The sequence below is a fragment of the chloroplast genome of Setaria viridis, assembly GCF_005286985.2.
Source record: "Setaria viridis chloroplast, complete genome".
NCBI lineage: Eukaryota > Viridiplantae > Streptophyta > Magnoliopsida > Poales > Poaceae > Setaria > Setaria viridis.
Window position 1 is genome coordinate 102,501 of NC_028075.1, and position 15,000 is coordinate 117,500.

The 15,000-nt window shown below is 32.9% G+C and overlaps 12 protein-coding genes and 1 non-coding gene across 13 annotated transcripts; 4 read left to right on the forward strand and 9 right to left on the reverse strand. All coding sequences in view use genetic code 11, as the record gives it.

Annotated features, from left to right (window-relative positions):
* Nucleotides 1-454: 454 nt before the first annotated feature.
* On the forward strand, nt 455-691 carry rps15 (ribosomal protein S15). Its single transcript has one exon. It carries the CDS (start codon nt 455-457, stop codon nt 689-691), a length of 237 nt encoding a protein of 78 aa, YP_009172186.1.
* A 106-nt stretch (nt 692-797) lies between these two features.
* ndhF (NADH-plastoquinone oxidoreductase subunit 5) lies at nt 798-3,014 on the reverse strand. The gene has a single exon. The coding sequence runs from the start codon at nt 3,012-3,014 to the stop codon at nt 798-800; it is 2,217 nt and encodes a 738-aa protein (YP_009172187.1).
* An 843-nt stretch (nt 3,015-3,857) lies between these two features.
* rpl32 (ribosomal protein L32) lies at nt 3,858-4,037 on the forward strand. Its single transcript has one exon. The coding sequence runs from the start codon at nt 3,858-3,860 to the stop codon at nt 4,035-4,037; it is 180 nt and encodes a 59-aa protein (YP_009172188.1).
* Nucleotides 4,038-4,455: 418 nt separating this feature from the next.
* trnL-UAG lies at nt 4,456-4,535 on the forward strand. Its single transcript has one exon. It is a non-coding gene; the product is annotated as a tRNA-Leu (tRNA).
* A 77-nt stretch (nt 4,536-4,612) lies between these two features.
* ccsA (cytochrome c heme attachment protein) lies at nt 4,613-5,581 on the forward strand. The gene has a single exon. It carries the CDS (start codon nt 4,613-4,615, stop codon nt 5,579-5,581), a length of 969 nt encoding a protein of 322 aa, YP_009172189.1.
* A 205-nt stretch (nt 5,582-5,786) lies between these two features.
* ndhD (NADH-plastoquinone oxidoreductase subunit 4) lies at nt 5,787-7,289 on the reverse strand. Its single transcript has one exon. The coding sequence runs from the start codon at nt 7,287-7,289 to the stop codon at nt 5,787-5,789; it is 1,503 nt and encodes a 500-aa protein (YP_009172190.1).
* Nucleotides 7,290-7,408: 119 nt separating this feature from the next.
* Nucleotides 7,409-7,654, reverse strand: psaC (photosystem I subunit VII). Its single transcript has one exon. It carries the CDS (start codon nt 7,652-7,654, stop codon nt 7,409-7,411), a length of 246 nt encoding a protein of 81 aa, YP_009172191.1.
* A 492-nt stretch (nt 7,655-8,146) lies between these two features.
* ndhE (NADH-plastoquinone oxidoreductase subunit 4L) lies at nt 8,147-8,452 on the reverse strand. The gene has a single exon. It carries the CDS (start codon nt 8,450-8,452, stop codon nt 8,147-8,149), a length of 306 nt encoding a protein of 101 aa, YP_009172192.1.
* A 195-nt stretch (nt 8,453-8,647) lies between these two features.
* On the reverse strand, nt 8,648-9,178 carry ndhG (NADH-plastoquinone oxidoreductase subunit 6). Its single transcript has one exon. The coding sequence runs from the start codon at nt 9,176-9,178 to the stop codon at nt 8,648-8,650; it is 531 nt and encodes a 176-aa protein (YP_009172193.1).
* Nucleotides 9,179-9,365: 187 nt separating this feature from the next.
* On the reverse strand, nt 9,366-9,908 carry ndhI (NADH-plastoquinone oxidoreductase subunit I). The gene has a single exon. It carries the CDS (start codon nt 9,906-9,908, stop codon nt 9,366-9,368), a length of 543 nt encoding a protein of 180 aa, YP_009172194.1.
* A 93-nt stretch (nt 9,909-10,001) lies between these two features.
* On the reverse strand, nt 10,002-12,094 carry ndhA (NADH-plastoquinone oxidoreductase subunit 1). Its single transcript has 2 exons — nt 11,561-12,094; nt 10,002-10,541 (listed from the first exon to the last, which is right to left on the reverse strand). The coding sequence occupies exons 1-2, from the start codon at nt 12,092-12,094 to the stop codon at nt 10,002-10,004; spliced, it is 1,074 nt and encodes a 357-aa protein (YP_009172195.1).
* A 7-nt stretch (nt 12,095-12,101) lies between these two features.
* ndhH (NADH-plastoquinone oxidoreductase subunit 7) lies at nt 12,102-13,283 on the reverse strand. Its single transcript has one exon. It carries the CDS (start codon nt 13,281-13,283, stop codon nt 12,102-12,104), a length of 1,182 nt encoding a protein of 393 aa, YP_009172196.1.
* A 134-nt stretch (nt 13,284-13,417) lies between these two features.
* rps15 (ribosomal protein S15) lies at nt 13,418-13,654 on the reverse strand. The gene has a single exon. It carries the CDS (start codon nt 13,652-13,654, stop codon nt 13,418-13,420), a length of 237 nt encoding a protein of 78 aa, YP_009172197.1.
* Between the last annotated feature and the right edge of the window lie 1,346 nt (nt 13,655-15,000).

Here is a 15,000-nt window from a genome sequence, read left to right on the forward strand (position 1 = left end):
TGGCAGCCGTTTCAGTATGTTAAGGATACAGATGTATCCACAATTCATTTAGAGTTACTTAATAGCCTATTTCTTATACTATATCTCTATCCCGTGAAATTCTCGAGCCGAAAGATGGATGCATATGCTGTGTTTCATTTTGCTAAATTATATCAATTAAATGGTATATCAATTCTATAAATTGGATATAGCAATAAATAAATCAGCAAAATTCTTTTATTTTAGATAGAAGAAATGTTTCTTCTATCTAAAATAAAAGAATGTACCCTTCTATGCAAATTCAATTTGCATCGATAAAATAAATCCAAATTCCAGATTCCAGCAGTAGATGAATAATTGCAAATTTTTGTGTGTACGAGATTAGAATAACTTCAAAATAACTGACATAATTTTTTATTTTTCCTGATCAGAAAAATACATGAAAAAGAAAGGAGGTAGAAAAATTTTTTGATTTATGGTTAAAGAAGAAAAACAAGAAAACAGGGGTTCTGTTGAATTTCAAGTATTCAGTTTCACCAATAAGATACGGAGACTTGCTTCACATTTGGAATTACACAAAAAAGATTTTTCATCGGAAAGAGGTCTACGAAGACTTTTGGGAAAACGTCAACGTTTGCTGGCTTATTTGGCAAAGAAAAATAGAGTACGTTATAAGAAATTAATCAGTCAGTTGGATATTCGGGAGAAGTAATTTAATCGTTCGAATTTTTTTCTTATTTTATTAGTAGTCTTATAGTAGTCTTAGATTTTGCATTTTGATGAGCCTCGTTTTGAGGAATTCATGGAATAATCCATTTTCATGGAAAAAAGAATAAGAACAAGGATACATAACATAAAAAAAAGAATAGATAAGACGATATTCGCCCCCCTCCTACATATTTAATTTCTTCTCCTATACAAAAACCAGCAAGACCTACTCCATTGATAATTCCATCAATAACACTCTTATCGAAAAAATTCGTTAGTTCGGCTAATCTTCTTGTACCCAAGATAAAGACCCTAGTATAGAAAACATCTATATAACCACGATTATATGACCAGCTGTATATCTTTTCTTTTACTTGATCCAAAAAGTCTTTTTTTGGATTCCCTTTTACAAGGGAATTTAGAAAATTCAAATTCTGAAAAAAAGAATAAGTAGATCCATAGAAGATATATGCTATGAATAGACCAAGAATTGCTAAACTTACAGAAGAAATTGCATTAATGAGAAATTCATATGAATTTATGGAAGAATTAGAACTTTCCTGGAACAAGTTTATTGAAGGAGTTAGCCACTTTGATAATATGGTTAACTCCGATATTTCATTACCCTTTATTCCATTATCAAAATGGATTCCTATAGATCCAATGAACAAAGTAAAAAGCAGTAATATAAGAAGAGGAAATAGCATAGTATTTCCCGTTTCATGAGGATAGACAAAAGTGTTTTTAGCCCCAAAGGGAGTACTAAAGGATCCTATCTTATTTCTTGTATTACCAGGAATTTGGGGTATATTTTGTGAAAAAAAAGAAACTCCACCCTTCATTGTTGATAAAACAAAATCTCTATTGACTCCTTTGGATATGCTTTTTCCCCATAAGGATATTGAATACAACGAACCTTCTTTAGTACTGCTGTAATTTTGAAAATGAACACGCAAATACCCATCAAAAGTAAGTAAATATATCCGAAACATATAAAATGCAGTTAATCCTGCAGTAAAAGAGGCTATTATTCCAAAAAAAGGTGAATACAACCAGCTATTACTAAGGATTTCATCTTTGGACCAGAAGCAAGCAAGAGGTGGAATACCACAAAGAGAAAGTGTACCACATAAAAAAGTAGTTCTTGTAATTGGAACGTATTTTCTTAAACCACCCATAAGAACCATATTCTGACTTTTATCTGGTGAATATCCAACAAGAGGTTCCATTGAATGAATAACGGATCCAGATCCTAAGAACAATAAAGCTTTCGAATAAGCATGAGTGATCAAATGGAATAAAGCAGCTTCATAAGAACCTATACCGAGAGCTAACATCATATAACCCAATTGAGACATTGTAGAATAGGCTAAGCTTCTTTTAATATCTCTCTGAGCAAGAGCTAAAGTGGCTCCTAAGAAGAGTGTTACTGTACCTACTAAAGAAATAAAATTCATTATCAAGGGTAGGGATATGAAAAGAGGAAAAAGTCGAGCTACAAGAAAAATCCCCGCAGCAACCATAGTTGCTGCGTGTATAAGAGCCGAAATGGGAGTGGGTCCTTCCATAGCATCGGGTAACCATACGTGAAGAGGGAATTGTGCGGATTTTGCAACTGCACCAAGGAATAATAAAAAAGCACACAAAGTAGTAAGTAAGGAATTAATCCCATTATTAGGAATCCAGTTATTAGCTATTTTGAACAAATCCCGAAACTCTAAACTACCCGTTATCCAAAAAAAACCTAAAATTCCTAATAACAGACCAAAATCCCCTACACGATTAGTTACAAAAGCTTTTTGGCAAGCACTCGCTGCAATTGGCCGTGTAAACCAAAAGCCTATCAATAAATAGGAACACATTCCGACAAGTTCCCAAAAAAAATAAATTTGTATCAAATTGGAACTAGTAACCAACCCCAACATGGCAGTATTAAAAAAACTTATATAAACAAAAAATCTCAAATATCCTTCATCGTGAGACATATAATCGTCACTATAAATAAGAACCAAGATTCCTACAGTAGTAATTAGTATTAACATAATAGACGTAAGGGGGTCGATCAAGTATCCAAATTCTAAAGAAAAATCGTTATTGATGGTCCAAGACCATAGATATTGATAGATAGAACTTCCATTTATTTGTTGAATAGACAGGTGAACTGAGAATACCAGAGCTATACTTAAGAGTAAAATACTAGGAAAAGCCCATATGCGACGAAGATTTTTTGTTGCTGTCGGAATAAGAAAAAGTCCAAATCCCATTGACATAATAACTGGAAGTGGGAGAAGAGGGATTACCCAGGCATATTGATATGTATGTTCCATAAGAAAAGAAATAGCAATTTTTAGTTGAAATTTATAGTTCAATTTTTCTATAAAATAGAATTGTTTCCGATTCACCGAACCTACTCTTATATCTCTCTAAAGGAATTAAAAAAACAAAATAAGAATAAGAAAAAATACTGGAATTCTGGATTTTTCCAAATTTCTCTCATTAAAATATTCAAAAATTCAGAATGGGTTTAGTTGCTTAAATTCAAAAAGTGAATCAAAGAATTTCGTTATCTAGTTATTAGTTAAAAAAAATATTTATTAAACTACAAAAAAAGATTGAATCATTTTACTTTCTATTCATTTTTGTATTTCTTTCTCTTAAAATAAAGGAGCTCTCTTGTTTCGTAATTGATTGATTGAATTCCAAAGAATCTATAGTATAGGAAATTCTCAAATATTGCTTACTTCATTTCATATAAAACGGAAATCCTAATGACTAGAATTCTCTAAGTTTTAGAATGTCTTGTTTAAGAGACTAAGTATTTTTTTGATTGGAATTCAATTATGAAATACCGTTCTGAACTTAATTAACTAATTGAATTTTACCTTAATTGAATTTTACCTTCTTTTTATCTCCCCATCTTATATGGGGGCTTATCCCCCATATCATATATTTATATATGGGGTATATTTGATATATAAATTGATTTAAATGGAAAGCCTTAAAAAACTCTTGTTTTATCCACATTAGACAAAATGAACTAAAAAAGAATTTTGAATTTCAGTATCTTTCAGTATCTAAGTATAAATACTAAGAAAAAACAGAAAGAAGGATTGATTTGCGGCAATAGATGTCTTTCACATACAACTAGAAAAAAATAATTCCCCTTTTAAATGGCAGTTCCAAAAAAACGTACTTCGATGTCAAAAAAGCGTATTCGTAAAAATCTTTGGAAGAAAAAGACTTATTTTTCCATAGTACAATCTTATTCTTTAGCAAAATCAAGACCATTTTCTAGCGGCAACGAGCATCCAAAACCAAAAGGTTTTTCTGGGCAACAAACAAACAAATAATAAGGTTTTGGAATAATCTGAATTGAACTATTCCAACCCAAAGAAATTCCAATTATTTAATCTGAATGAATAATTCAGATTAATTATAGAATCCTCATATTTTTTATTTTTGGTAATAGAATCCTCATAAAAAAAATATGAGGATTCACCAAAAGTAGACTATTCTTGCAATAGGACATACAACCTCTACCTATCTTATCCAATCTTATCCAAAATTCCCATATAAATGAGTTTAGGACTGGTAAATCATATTAATAAGAGCGTAAAGGCTTTCATTCTATAAATTTTTCTAAAATACAAAATTATTTGTAGTTAATGATGAAATTCTAATGTTCCTAAATTCTATGGCCTCTCCCAATCTCGACGATTCGTGAGAAAATAACTATTATTCTTTTAACTTAACTATTATTTTAAGTTAGCCGCCATGGTGAAATTGGTAGACACGCTGCTCTTAGGAAGCAGTGCTCAAGCATCTCGGTTCGAGTCCGAGTGGCGGCATTCTCGAAAAAGAATACAATAGATTAGAAAATGGATTAAATTCGAAATTTCCAATTTTGTAATGGGACCTTATCCTTATGCTATTTGCAACTTTAGAACATATACTAACTCATATCTCTTTCTCAACCATTTCAATTGTGATTACGATTCATTTGATAACCTTATTAGTTCGTGAACTTAGGGGATTACGTGATTCGTCAGAAAAAGGAATGATAACTACTTTTTTCTCTATAACAGGATTCTTAGTTTCTCGTTGGGTTTCTTCGGGACATTTTCCATTAAGTAATTTATATGAGTCATTGATCTTCCTTTCATGGGCTCTGTATATTCTTCATACTATTCCTAAGATACAGAACTCGAAAAATGATTTAAGCACAATAACTACGCCAAGTACTATTTTAACGCAAGGCTTTGCCACATCGGGTCTTTTAACTGAAATGCATCAATCCACAATACTAGTACCTGCTCTACAATCTCAGTGGTTAATGATGCATGTCAGTATGATGTTACTAAGCTATGCAACTCTTTTGTGCGGATCCTTATTATCCGCCGCTCTTCTAATCATTAGATTTCGAAAGAATTTCGATTTCTTTTTTAAAAAGAAAAAAAATGTTTTACTTAAAACATTTTTCTTTAGTGAGATTGAATATTTATATGCAAAAAGAAGTGCTTTAAAAAACACCTCTTTTCCCGCATTTCCAAATTATTACAAATATCAATTAACTGAGCGTTTGGATTCTTGGAGTTATCGTGTCATTAGTCTAGGGTTTACTCTTTTAACCATGGGTATTCTTTGTGGAGCAGTATGGGCTAATGAGGCATGGGGATCCTATTGGAATTGGGATCCTAAGGAAACTTGGGCATTTATTACCTGGACCATATTTGCAATATATTTACATAGTAGAACAAATCCAAATTGGAAGGGTACAAATTCCGCACTTGTAGCTTCGATAGGATTTCTTATAATTTGGATCTGCTATTTTGGTATCAATCTGTTAGGAATAGGTTTACATAGTTATGGTTCATTTACATTACCATCTAAATGATTACATAACATAAAACCCTCATATGAAGGTTTTTTCCTTTTTTGTTTGATTTGAGAACCCCTTGAACGTCTTTTCAAGGGGTTCTCAAAAATTCGAGATAGATCTAATTAGACTTTTTTACTTTTTTTTGAATTTTATGTTTTTTCCACTATGGAATTTTTTTCCACGATGAAATATAGAGCGGACTAGTTAAAAATAGAAAATCCTATTTAGGATAATAATTGGATAATAGAGCCTCTACCCTGTCAACGGATAGCGAGAGAACTAAATCTGGATAAATACCAATTCCTATTACTGGTAAAAAGATACAGATTAAAAGAAATAGTTCTCGTGGTCCCGAATCCACAAAATTTTCATTTGGAACATGAAATAGCTTGTATCCATAGAACATCTGGCGTAACATAGATAATAAATAAATAGGAGTTAATATCATTCCAATTGCCATTACAAAAGTAATTAGCATTTTTGGCATTAACATAAATTTAGGACTAGTAATTAGTCCAAAAAATACTACTAATTCTGCAACAAAACCGCTCATTCCTGGCAAGGCAAGAGAAGCCATTGAAAAGCTACTAAACATGGTAAAAATTTTTGGCATTGGAATAGATATTCCCCCCAATTCTTCGAGATAAACAAGACGCACTCTATCACAAGCCGTTCCCGCCAAGAAAAAAAGTGTAGCACCGATAAATCCATGGGATAATATTTGTAAAAGAGCTCCATTTAGTCCAATGTTGGTTATGGAACCAATTCCTATAATTATGAAACCCATGTGAGATACGGAGGAGTAGGCTATTCTTTTTTTGAAATTTCGTTGACCAAGAGAAGTTGAAGCTGCATAGATTATTTGCACCGCTCCTATTATTACCAAGCAGGGGGAAAATAGATAATGAGCATGAGGTAACAATTCCATATTGATCCGAATCAATCCGTATGCTCCCATCTTTAATAGAATTCCGGCTAAAAGCATACATGTACTGTAATGCGCTTCCCCATGGGTATCTGGTAACCACGTATGTAGAGGTATAATTGGCAATTTGACAGCATAAGCAATAAGGAAGCCAAAATACAGTAGTATTTCCAATGTTGCAGGGTATGATTGATTAATCAATCTTTCCAAATCTAATCCGGGTTCATTGGAACCATATAACCCCATACCCAGAACTCCAATTAAGAAAAAAATGGAACCGCCTGCAGTATACAAAATAAACTTGGTAGCTGAATACAGACGCCTCTTTCCCCCCCACATGGATAAAAGTAAGTAAACAGGGATTAATTCTAACTCCCACATGATAAAAAAAAGTAAAAGGTCTCGTGAAGAGAATAATCCTATTTGACCGCTATACATTGCTAGCATCAGGAAATAGAATAATCGCGAATTCCGGGTAACCGGCCAAGCCGCTAAAGTAGCTAAAGTAGTGATAAATCCTGTCAATAAAATGGATCCTAATGAAAGTCCATCGATTCCCAATCTCCAGTGGAAATCCAAAACATCTATCCATTTAGAATCCTCCTTTAATTGGATTAAGGGATCCTCCAATTGGAAATGATAACAGAATGCATAAGTCATTAGAAGGAATTCTAATAAACAAATAGATATAGTATACCACCTAACGATTTTATTTCCTTTATGAGGTAAAAAGAAAATTAATGAACCTGCAAATATCGGCAAAACAACAAGTATTGTTAACCAAGGAAAATAACTCATGATAAAGTAATAAAGACAAGATACGTTTTGACCAGAAAAGCCCATGCTCAATTATTTCGAGCACAGGCTTCTTCGGTAAAGAGGAATCAGACGATTCAAGTGGAGTTTTTTGTAACGTATCAATAAGATAGAGCCATGCTGCGGGTTGTTTCAGGCCCTAAATAAACGCGGACACTTAAAAAATCTGTTGGGCAGGCGGATTCGCATCTCTTACAACCCACACAATCTTCGGTTCTCGGCGCGGAAGCAATTTGCTTGGCTTTACATCCATCCCAAGGTATCATTTCTAATACATCTGTTGGACAAGCTCGTACACATTGAGTGCATCCTATACATGTATCATAAATTTTTACAGAATGTGACATTGGATCTCTAAATTTTCCTTTTCAACATAAAAATTTTCGATCTGGTAAAAATGAAATTAGTACTATATAAAATAAATTAGATGTATTGTCGAATAAATTAGATGTATTGTAGACACCAGACGAAGCAATGGTTTATCCAAACTTTAACAAATAATAATATATTTCTTAATCCGTTTGTGAGAAAGCGTGAAAAGAACCAAGAGACTTGAATTTAAGATTTCAACAGTCATAATTATATGAATTCTACATACTAATTCGAATTAGCCAATAAATTGGGTATCATCTTTTCAATATAAATTATTGCAATATTCAAATTGTAATATCAATGGATTGTAAAAATGCAATATTCAATTAAGTAAAAAAGAATACTCTGAAATAACCTACTCAAAAAATGGATATTATTAAATACTAATAAGAAAATAAGATCAGATTTCTATTCATCTTAATGTTCCGTATTATTATATATGTGCCTTTCTTTAGAGGATTCTATGTCTAATTATTCAAAAAATTAGATTGATTGATACGAGTTGATTTCCTGTTACGATGGATGGAAGAAAGAATGGATAGTCCAATAGCTGCTTCAGCAGCCGCAAGGGCTATAACAAAAATCGCGAAAATGTCTCCTTTTAATTGGCGACTATCAAATAGATCAGAAAATGTTACGAGATTTAGATTAATTGAATTCAGTATAAGTTCAAGACATATTAGAGCTCTAACCATGTTTCGGCTTGTGATCAATCCATAGATACCAATCGAAAATAAATAGACACTCAAAAAAAGTACATGCTCAAACATCATTAACTAACTCCTTATCAATCTCGATTCATTTCAATATGAGGACAAGAATTGAACCGATTCAATTAATTAGAATAGAACAATTACGCAACAAAAGAGAAAAGAAGGTATTTGTTGTGTTGGCAGTAGATGGGTTTTACTAAATCAAAATTGTGATTGTTTAGTTATTTATTTTATATTTGAAATTCTAAGTATTTCTTATTGTCGAGCCATAGTAATTGCACCTATTAAAGAAACTAGAAGAATTAGGGAAATGAGTTCAAACGGAAGATAAAAATCGGTTGCTAAATGAATCCCAATTTGTTGAACGTTATTTATGAGACCCTGTTCTACTATTTGGTTTGCTCTTGTAGTCCAAAGAATTCCATACCACGACGTATCTGGGATAGTAGTCATTAGTGAAAAAGGAATAGTTATACAAAGGAGTAAAGTAAACCCATCTCCAATAGTCCAAAAATTCTTATCTTTAGACCACTCTGAGCCGTTTACAAACATTACAGCAAATATGATCAAGACATTTATGGCTCCCACATAAATAAGAAGTTGTGCGACAGCTACAAAGTAGGAATTCAATAAAAAATAGAATAAGGATATACAAACAAGAACTAATCCCAGCGAAAAGGCAGAATAAATTGGGTTGGTAAGTAATACTACTCCTAGACCCCCTAGTAGAAGAATAAATCCCCCAAATAGCACAAGAATCTCATGTATTGGTCCAGGTAAATCCATTATGGATAAGAAGAAATTTATAGTATAAAATTTTTCATGAAATGACTAAAACTAAAAGATTCAAGGAAGGAAAAAGATATTAGGATATTTTTTTGTATATGTATAGTAAGTTGTTAAGCAGTAGTTATTCTTTTTTCGTTATAGTTAGTAAAAATGGATTTTTCTAACAAAAAAAAAATCCTAATACCTAGTAATCAGTAATCGTTCTTGAATTACAAGATTTTTCTTCGTCTATTTTACTTTGAGGCGAATTCCTAATTGTTTGAATTGTGTAATCTCCCATTATGGAGATTGGTAACCGACTCAAAGCAATTTGATTGTAATTCAATTCATGACGATCATAAGTAGAAAGTTCATATTCTTCAGTCATCGATAAACAATTTGTCGGACAGTATTCAACACAGTTACCACAAAATATACAAACTCCGAAATCAATACTATAATTAAGCAATTGTTTCCTTTTAATATCCTTTTCAAATCTCCAATCCACAAGAGGTAGATCTATCGGGCATACGCGAACACATACTTCACAAGCAATGCATTTATCAAATTCAAAGTGTATTCGCCCCCGGAAACGCTCCGATGTAATTGATTTTTCATAAGGGTAGTGAATCGTTACAGGTAAACGATTTGTGTGGGATAAGGTAATTATGAAACCTTGACCAATGTATCTTGCGGCGCGTATTGTTTGTTGACCATAACTAATGAACCCAGTTAGCATAGGGAACATATTCTAAATATGTATGAAAAAGGTATGTTTCTTTCTCTTGTTTGAGAGAACTTTTGTGTTGAAAATATTCTTACTGTTATTGTATTATCTTATTTATAGTGAAACTAGTTGGAAAGAAGTTGTTAATAAGAGATTGCCCAGAGAAATAGGTAAAAGAAATTTCCATCCAAGATTTAATAACTGATCCATTCTCATCCTGGGTAAAGTCCATCTTATTGTGATAGAAATGAAGAGAAATAAATAAGCTTTAGTTAATGTAATAAAGATACCTATTACCATTTCCAAAATTCCCATTATTTTATTCATTTGGAAAAATCCAAAAAAGGATATATAGGGAATAGATAAATTCCACCCGCCTAAGTATAGAACAGTTACAAATAAAGAGGAAACTAATAAATTTAGGTAAGAAACAAGATAAAATAAACCATATTTAATACCAGAATATTCGGTTTGATAACCTGCTACTAATTCTTCTTCCGCTTCTGGTAAATCAAAGGGTAATCTTTCACATTCTGCCAAAGAAGAAATTAGAAAAACTAGAAAACCTATAGGCTGACGCCAAAGATTCCACCCCAAAAAACCATATTTGGACTGTGCTTCAACTATATCAACTGTACTTGAACTGTTAGATAATCATAGTCGATGATAACATCACAGTTCCCACCGCTATTCCAAAACCGTACATGAAACCTTAGCTTCATACGGCTCCTCTATGATCAGAAAAAAAGAAAGGATTGTTTCATTTCGGTATTATTCCCTGGGCGTAGATAGAATTAGGTAAGATAAAATTGATTGGAAAGCCCCAAATTAGACCAAAGCAATTCTGTCTGCTAGAATAACAAAAAAGCGCTTCCGAATTGATCTCATCCTTTATATAATAATTTTTCTTTGTTCGGTAATAACTTAATATTGGAATAAAACACTCGTTATAGCAATTAATAAATGGAAAGAATTGGGCATTAGTTCATGAGGAATTCCGTATGAATAGGGATAAAGGAAGGAAAGAATAAATAAAGATCCTTTTTTCTATTGCATTCCATATCTTTTGTCCTATTCTTCTTTCCCGGGGAAGGGTATACTTAAAAAGAAAAAAAGAATAAAGGGTTAATTCGTTCTTGATAGCCATTTCTTTAACAAGTGAATGGGAACATACTCTAGACCGGAATCCGAAGAAAGTACTACTTGATCATTTCCACCAATTTCAAGTCTTTATTACGATTCCTTTTATGAGGAAAAATGTCTAATGATTTAGATTCTCTCATTACTAATCCTGTATGTACTTTAGTGTTTCTAATCCCTCACTAACTTTTGATGGATTGCCTTATGGTTATAAGTTATAGTAATAACTCAAAATATTCTAGTAATGGAATTCCATATCGCGAATCCTTTATTCTTGCCCGCTTCAAGATATGATGACTAATCAAACAATCTCAACCTTGGGGTAAAGAGTTTACACTCCTTATGTTTACTTGAACTTTTTTCTTGTACATAGGAAATGAGATTTTATATTTTTACTACAAATTAATAAGCTGTTTTGTTTCACTCATATAGCTATCTAGTTTAACTTACCAATCCGAATACAGAATAAGCAAAGGAAGATAAGCATTCAATGTATTTAAGAGGAAAAAGATCCTATTTTAACGAATCACACGTAGAGATATTGCTAGTACACAAAAAGTTAATGGTATTTCATAACTAATAGATTGAGCAGCCGCTCGTAGACCACCTGAAAAAGAATATTTATTATTTGAGCTATATCCCGACATGAGAAGACCAATAGGAGCAATACTTGAAATAGCAATCCATAAAAAAACACCAATACTAAGATCAGCTAAAACAAAACGATATCCCAAAGGGATAACTAAAAAACTTAATAAAACGGATATGATTGCTATAGAGGGACCAATGCTAAATAAAGGAATATCTCCTCGGGATGGGAGGATATCCTCTTTTAAAAGTAGCTTAGTTCCATCTGCTATAGCTTGAAGCAGTCCCAGCGGGCCAGCATATTCAGGACCAATACGTTGTTGTATCGATGCCGATATTTCTCTTTCTAACCACACAATTACGAGTACTTCTATTGTGATTCCCAGTAGGAGGGTCAAAATGGGTAGAATCCATATCAGTCCGTAGACTTCTTTTAATAATTCCGATTTCGAAAAAGAATTGATAGTTTCTACCTCTATTATCATTTCAACGGTCAACTTCCCCCATAATGATATCTATACTACCTAATATCGTCATGATATCAGCCAATTTCATTTTTTTAACTAGCTGAGGAAGAATTTGCAAATTAATAAAACCAGGTGGACGAATTTTCCATCTCCAGGGGAAAAGACTATCATCTCCTACCAGATAAATTCCTAATTCCCCTTTTGGAGCTTCTACTCTTACATAAAGCTCTTGCTTTGATAATTCAAAATTGGGCGAAGGTTTTTTACCAAGAAATCGATATTCAAAATCATTCCATTCGGAATTCTTTGCGTTCTTAAAGCGTCGGGCTTCTAAATTCTCATAAGGTCCTCCCGGAATTTTCTCTACAGCTTGTTGAATAATTTTTATGGATTCCTTCATTTCACCGATTCGTACTAAATAGCGAGCTAACGAATCTCCTTCTTTTTGCCATTGTACTTTCCAATCAAATTGATTGTAAGACTCATAAGGATCAATTTTACGAAGATCCCATTGTATTCCAGAAGCTCGTAACATTGGGCCCGATAAGCCCCAATTTACAGCTTCTTCTCCGCTAATAAAACCGACTCCTTCAACTCGTTCTAAAAAAATAGGATTCTGTGTAATAAGTTGTTGATATTCAACAACTCCTCGTAAAAAATAATCACAGAAATCTAAACATTTATCCATCCATCCATAAGGTAGATCGGCAGCTACCCCTCCGATGCGAAAGTAATTATGCATCATTCGCATACCCGTAGCAGCTTCAAATAGATCATATATCAATTCTCTCTCTCTAAAAATGTAGAAAAAAGGAGTCTGTGCCCCGATATCCGCCATAAAAGGTCCAAGCCATAATAAGTGAGAAGCTATACGGCTCAATTCTAACATAATTACCCTAATATAGCTGGCTCTTTGGGGTATTTGAATATTCTCCAAGAATTCAGGTGCATTTACCGTTATTGCTTCTGTAAACATAGTAGCTAAATAATCCCAACGTGTTACATAAGGCAAGTATTGTATAATAGTTCTGTTTTCCGCGATTTTTTCCATTCCTCTGTGTAAATACCCTAATATGGGTTCGCAATCAATAACATCTTCACCATCGAGAGTAACGATCAGTCGAAGAACACCATGCATTGATGGGTGTTGAGGGCCCATATTGACTATCATGAGATCTTTTCTTGTAAGCGGTAGACTCATATCCTTGTTCTTATTCTTTTTTCCATGAAAATGGATTATTCCATGAATTCCTCAAAACGAGGCTCATCAAAATGCAAAATCTAAGACTACTATAAGACTACTAATAAAATAAGAAAAAAATTCGAACGATTAAATTACTTCTCCCGAATATCCAACTGACTGATTAATTTCTTATAACGTACTCTATTTTTCTTTGCCAAATAAGCCAGCAAACGTTGACGTTTTCCCAAAAGTCTTCGTAGACCTCTTTCCGATGAAAAATCTTTTTTGTGTAATTCCAAATGTGAAGCAAGTCTCCGTATCTTATTGGTGAAACTGAATACTTGAAATTCAACAGAACCCCTGTTTTCTTGTTTTTCTTCTTTAACCATAAATCAAAAAATTTTTCTACCTCCTTTCTTTTTCATGTATTTTTCTGATCAGGAAAAATAAAAAATTATGTCAGTTATTTTGAAGTTATTCTAATCTCGTACACACAAAAATTTGCAATTATTCATCTACTGCTGGAATCTGGAATTTGGATTTATTTTATCGATGCAAATTGAATTTGCATAGAAGGGTACATTCTTTTATTTTAGATAGAAGAAACATTTCTTCTATCTAAAATAAAAGAATTTTGCTGATTTATTTATTGCTATATCCAATTTATAGAATTGATATACCATTTAATTGATATAATTTAGCAAAATGAAACACAGCATATGCATCCATCTTTCGGCTCGAGAATTTCACGGGATAGAGATATAGTATAAGAAATAGGCTATTAAGTAACTCTAAATGAATTGTGGATACATCTGTATCCTTAACATACTGAAACGGCTGCCATTACTCGTATCAAACCAATAGCGATTCATAAAAGCTAAATCTTGTAATCAATGGTGGGCCAATAATGAATTTTTTTGCATATGTATTAAGACGCTTGGTCTGATTTCGAAATTGTCCAGAGTTTTTTATGTTGTTTTCATTGCAAAATGATGGATCTCCTTCCGTAACTTTCCAATTACGAGTACGAGAATTGAAAGACATGAAAATTCTCAATTCTCTACGGCGTCTAGGAGATAGATAGAATATTTTCAGGAACAAGAAAATCAGAAGAATCTTTTTCTCTATTCACTACCATTCCGCGTCTTCGACTTCTATTAGTTTCTTCTTTAATGCAATAGCTATAGTTTGATATAGAATCCATTTCTCAAAGTAATGGAAACCATTCTCTTATAGGAAATGGTTCGAAAATCGCTATTCCACCTTTTAGGTTTAGGTATCGTGAAAAGTGATACCTGTGAAGATCGTGCATTTCAGTCACATTCAGATCCGTTTTTCGAGTCCATGATATAACCAAATTGGATGGATCTTCCACCCGTTTAGCTAAGAAAGAATAGATGCAGAGGTGGATAATAGATCGATATGAAGATCATGAGCTGCCCCATAATGAAACCGCCAGTAGTCGCGAATATCTCCTTCTTCCTTAACCCAAGATTGGAGAAAGAAGATCTAAGAGGGACCTATGGAGAATGTGGTCAGAAATCCATAATAGAGTCCGACCACAACGACCGAATTAATTATCCTCATCGATAAACTTAGACTACTAAGTAGAAAAGATTTGAAAATCATGGCATGGGTCTCCTTTTTTTCTTTCTATATGCACAATTTCTCGATGTTTCGATGAGAATTTCTTGACTTTCCATATATAGAAAGAGATAGACTATAAATGACATCT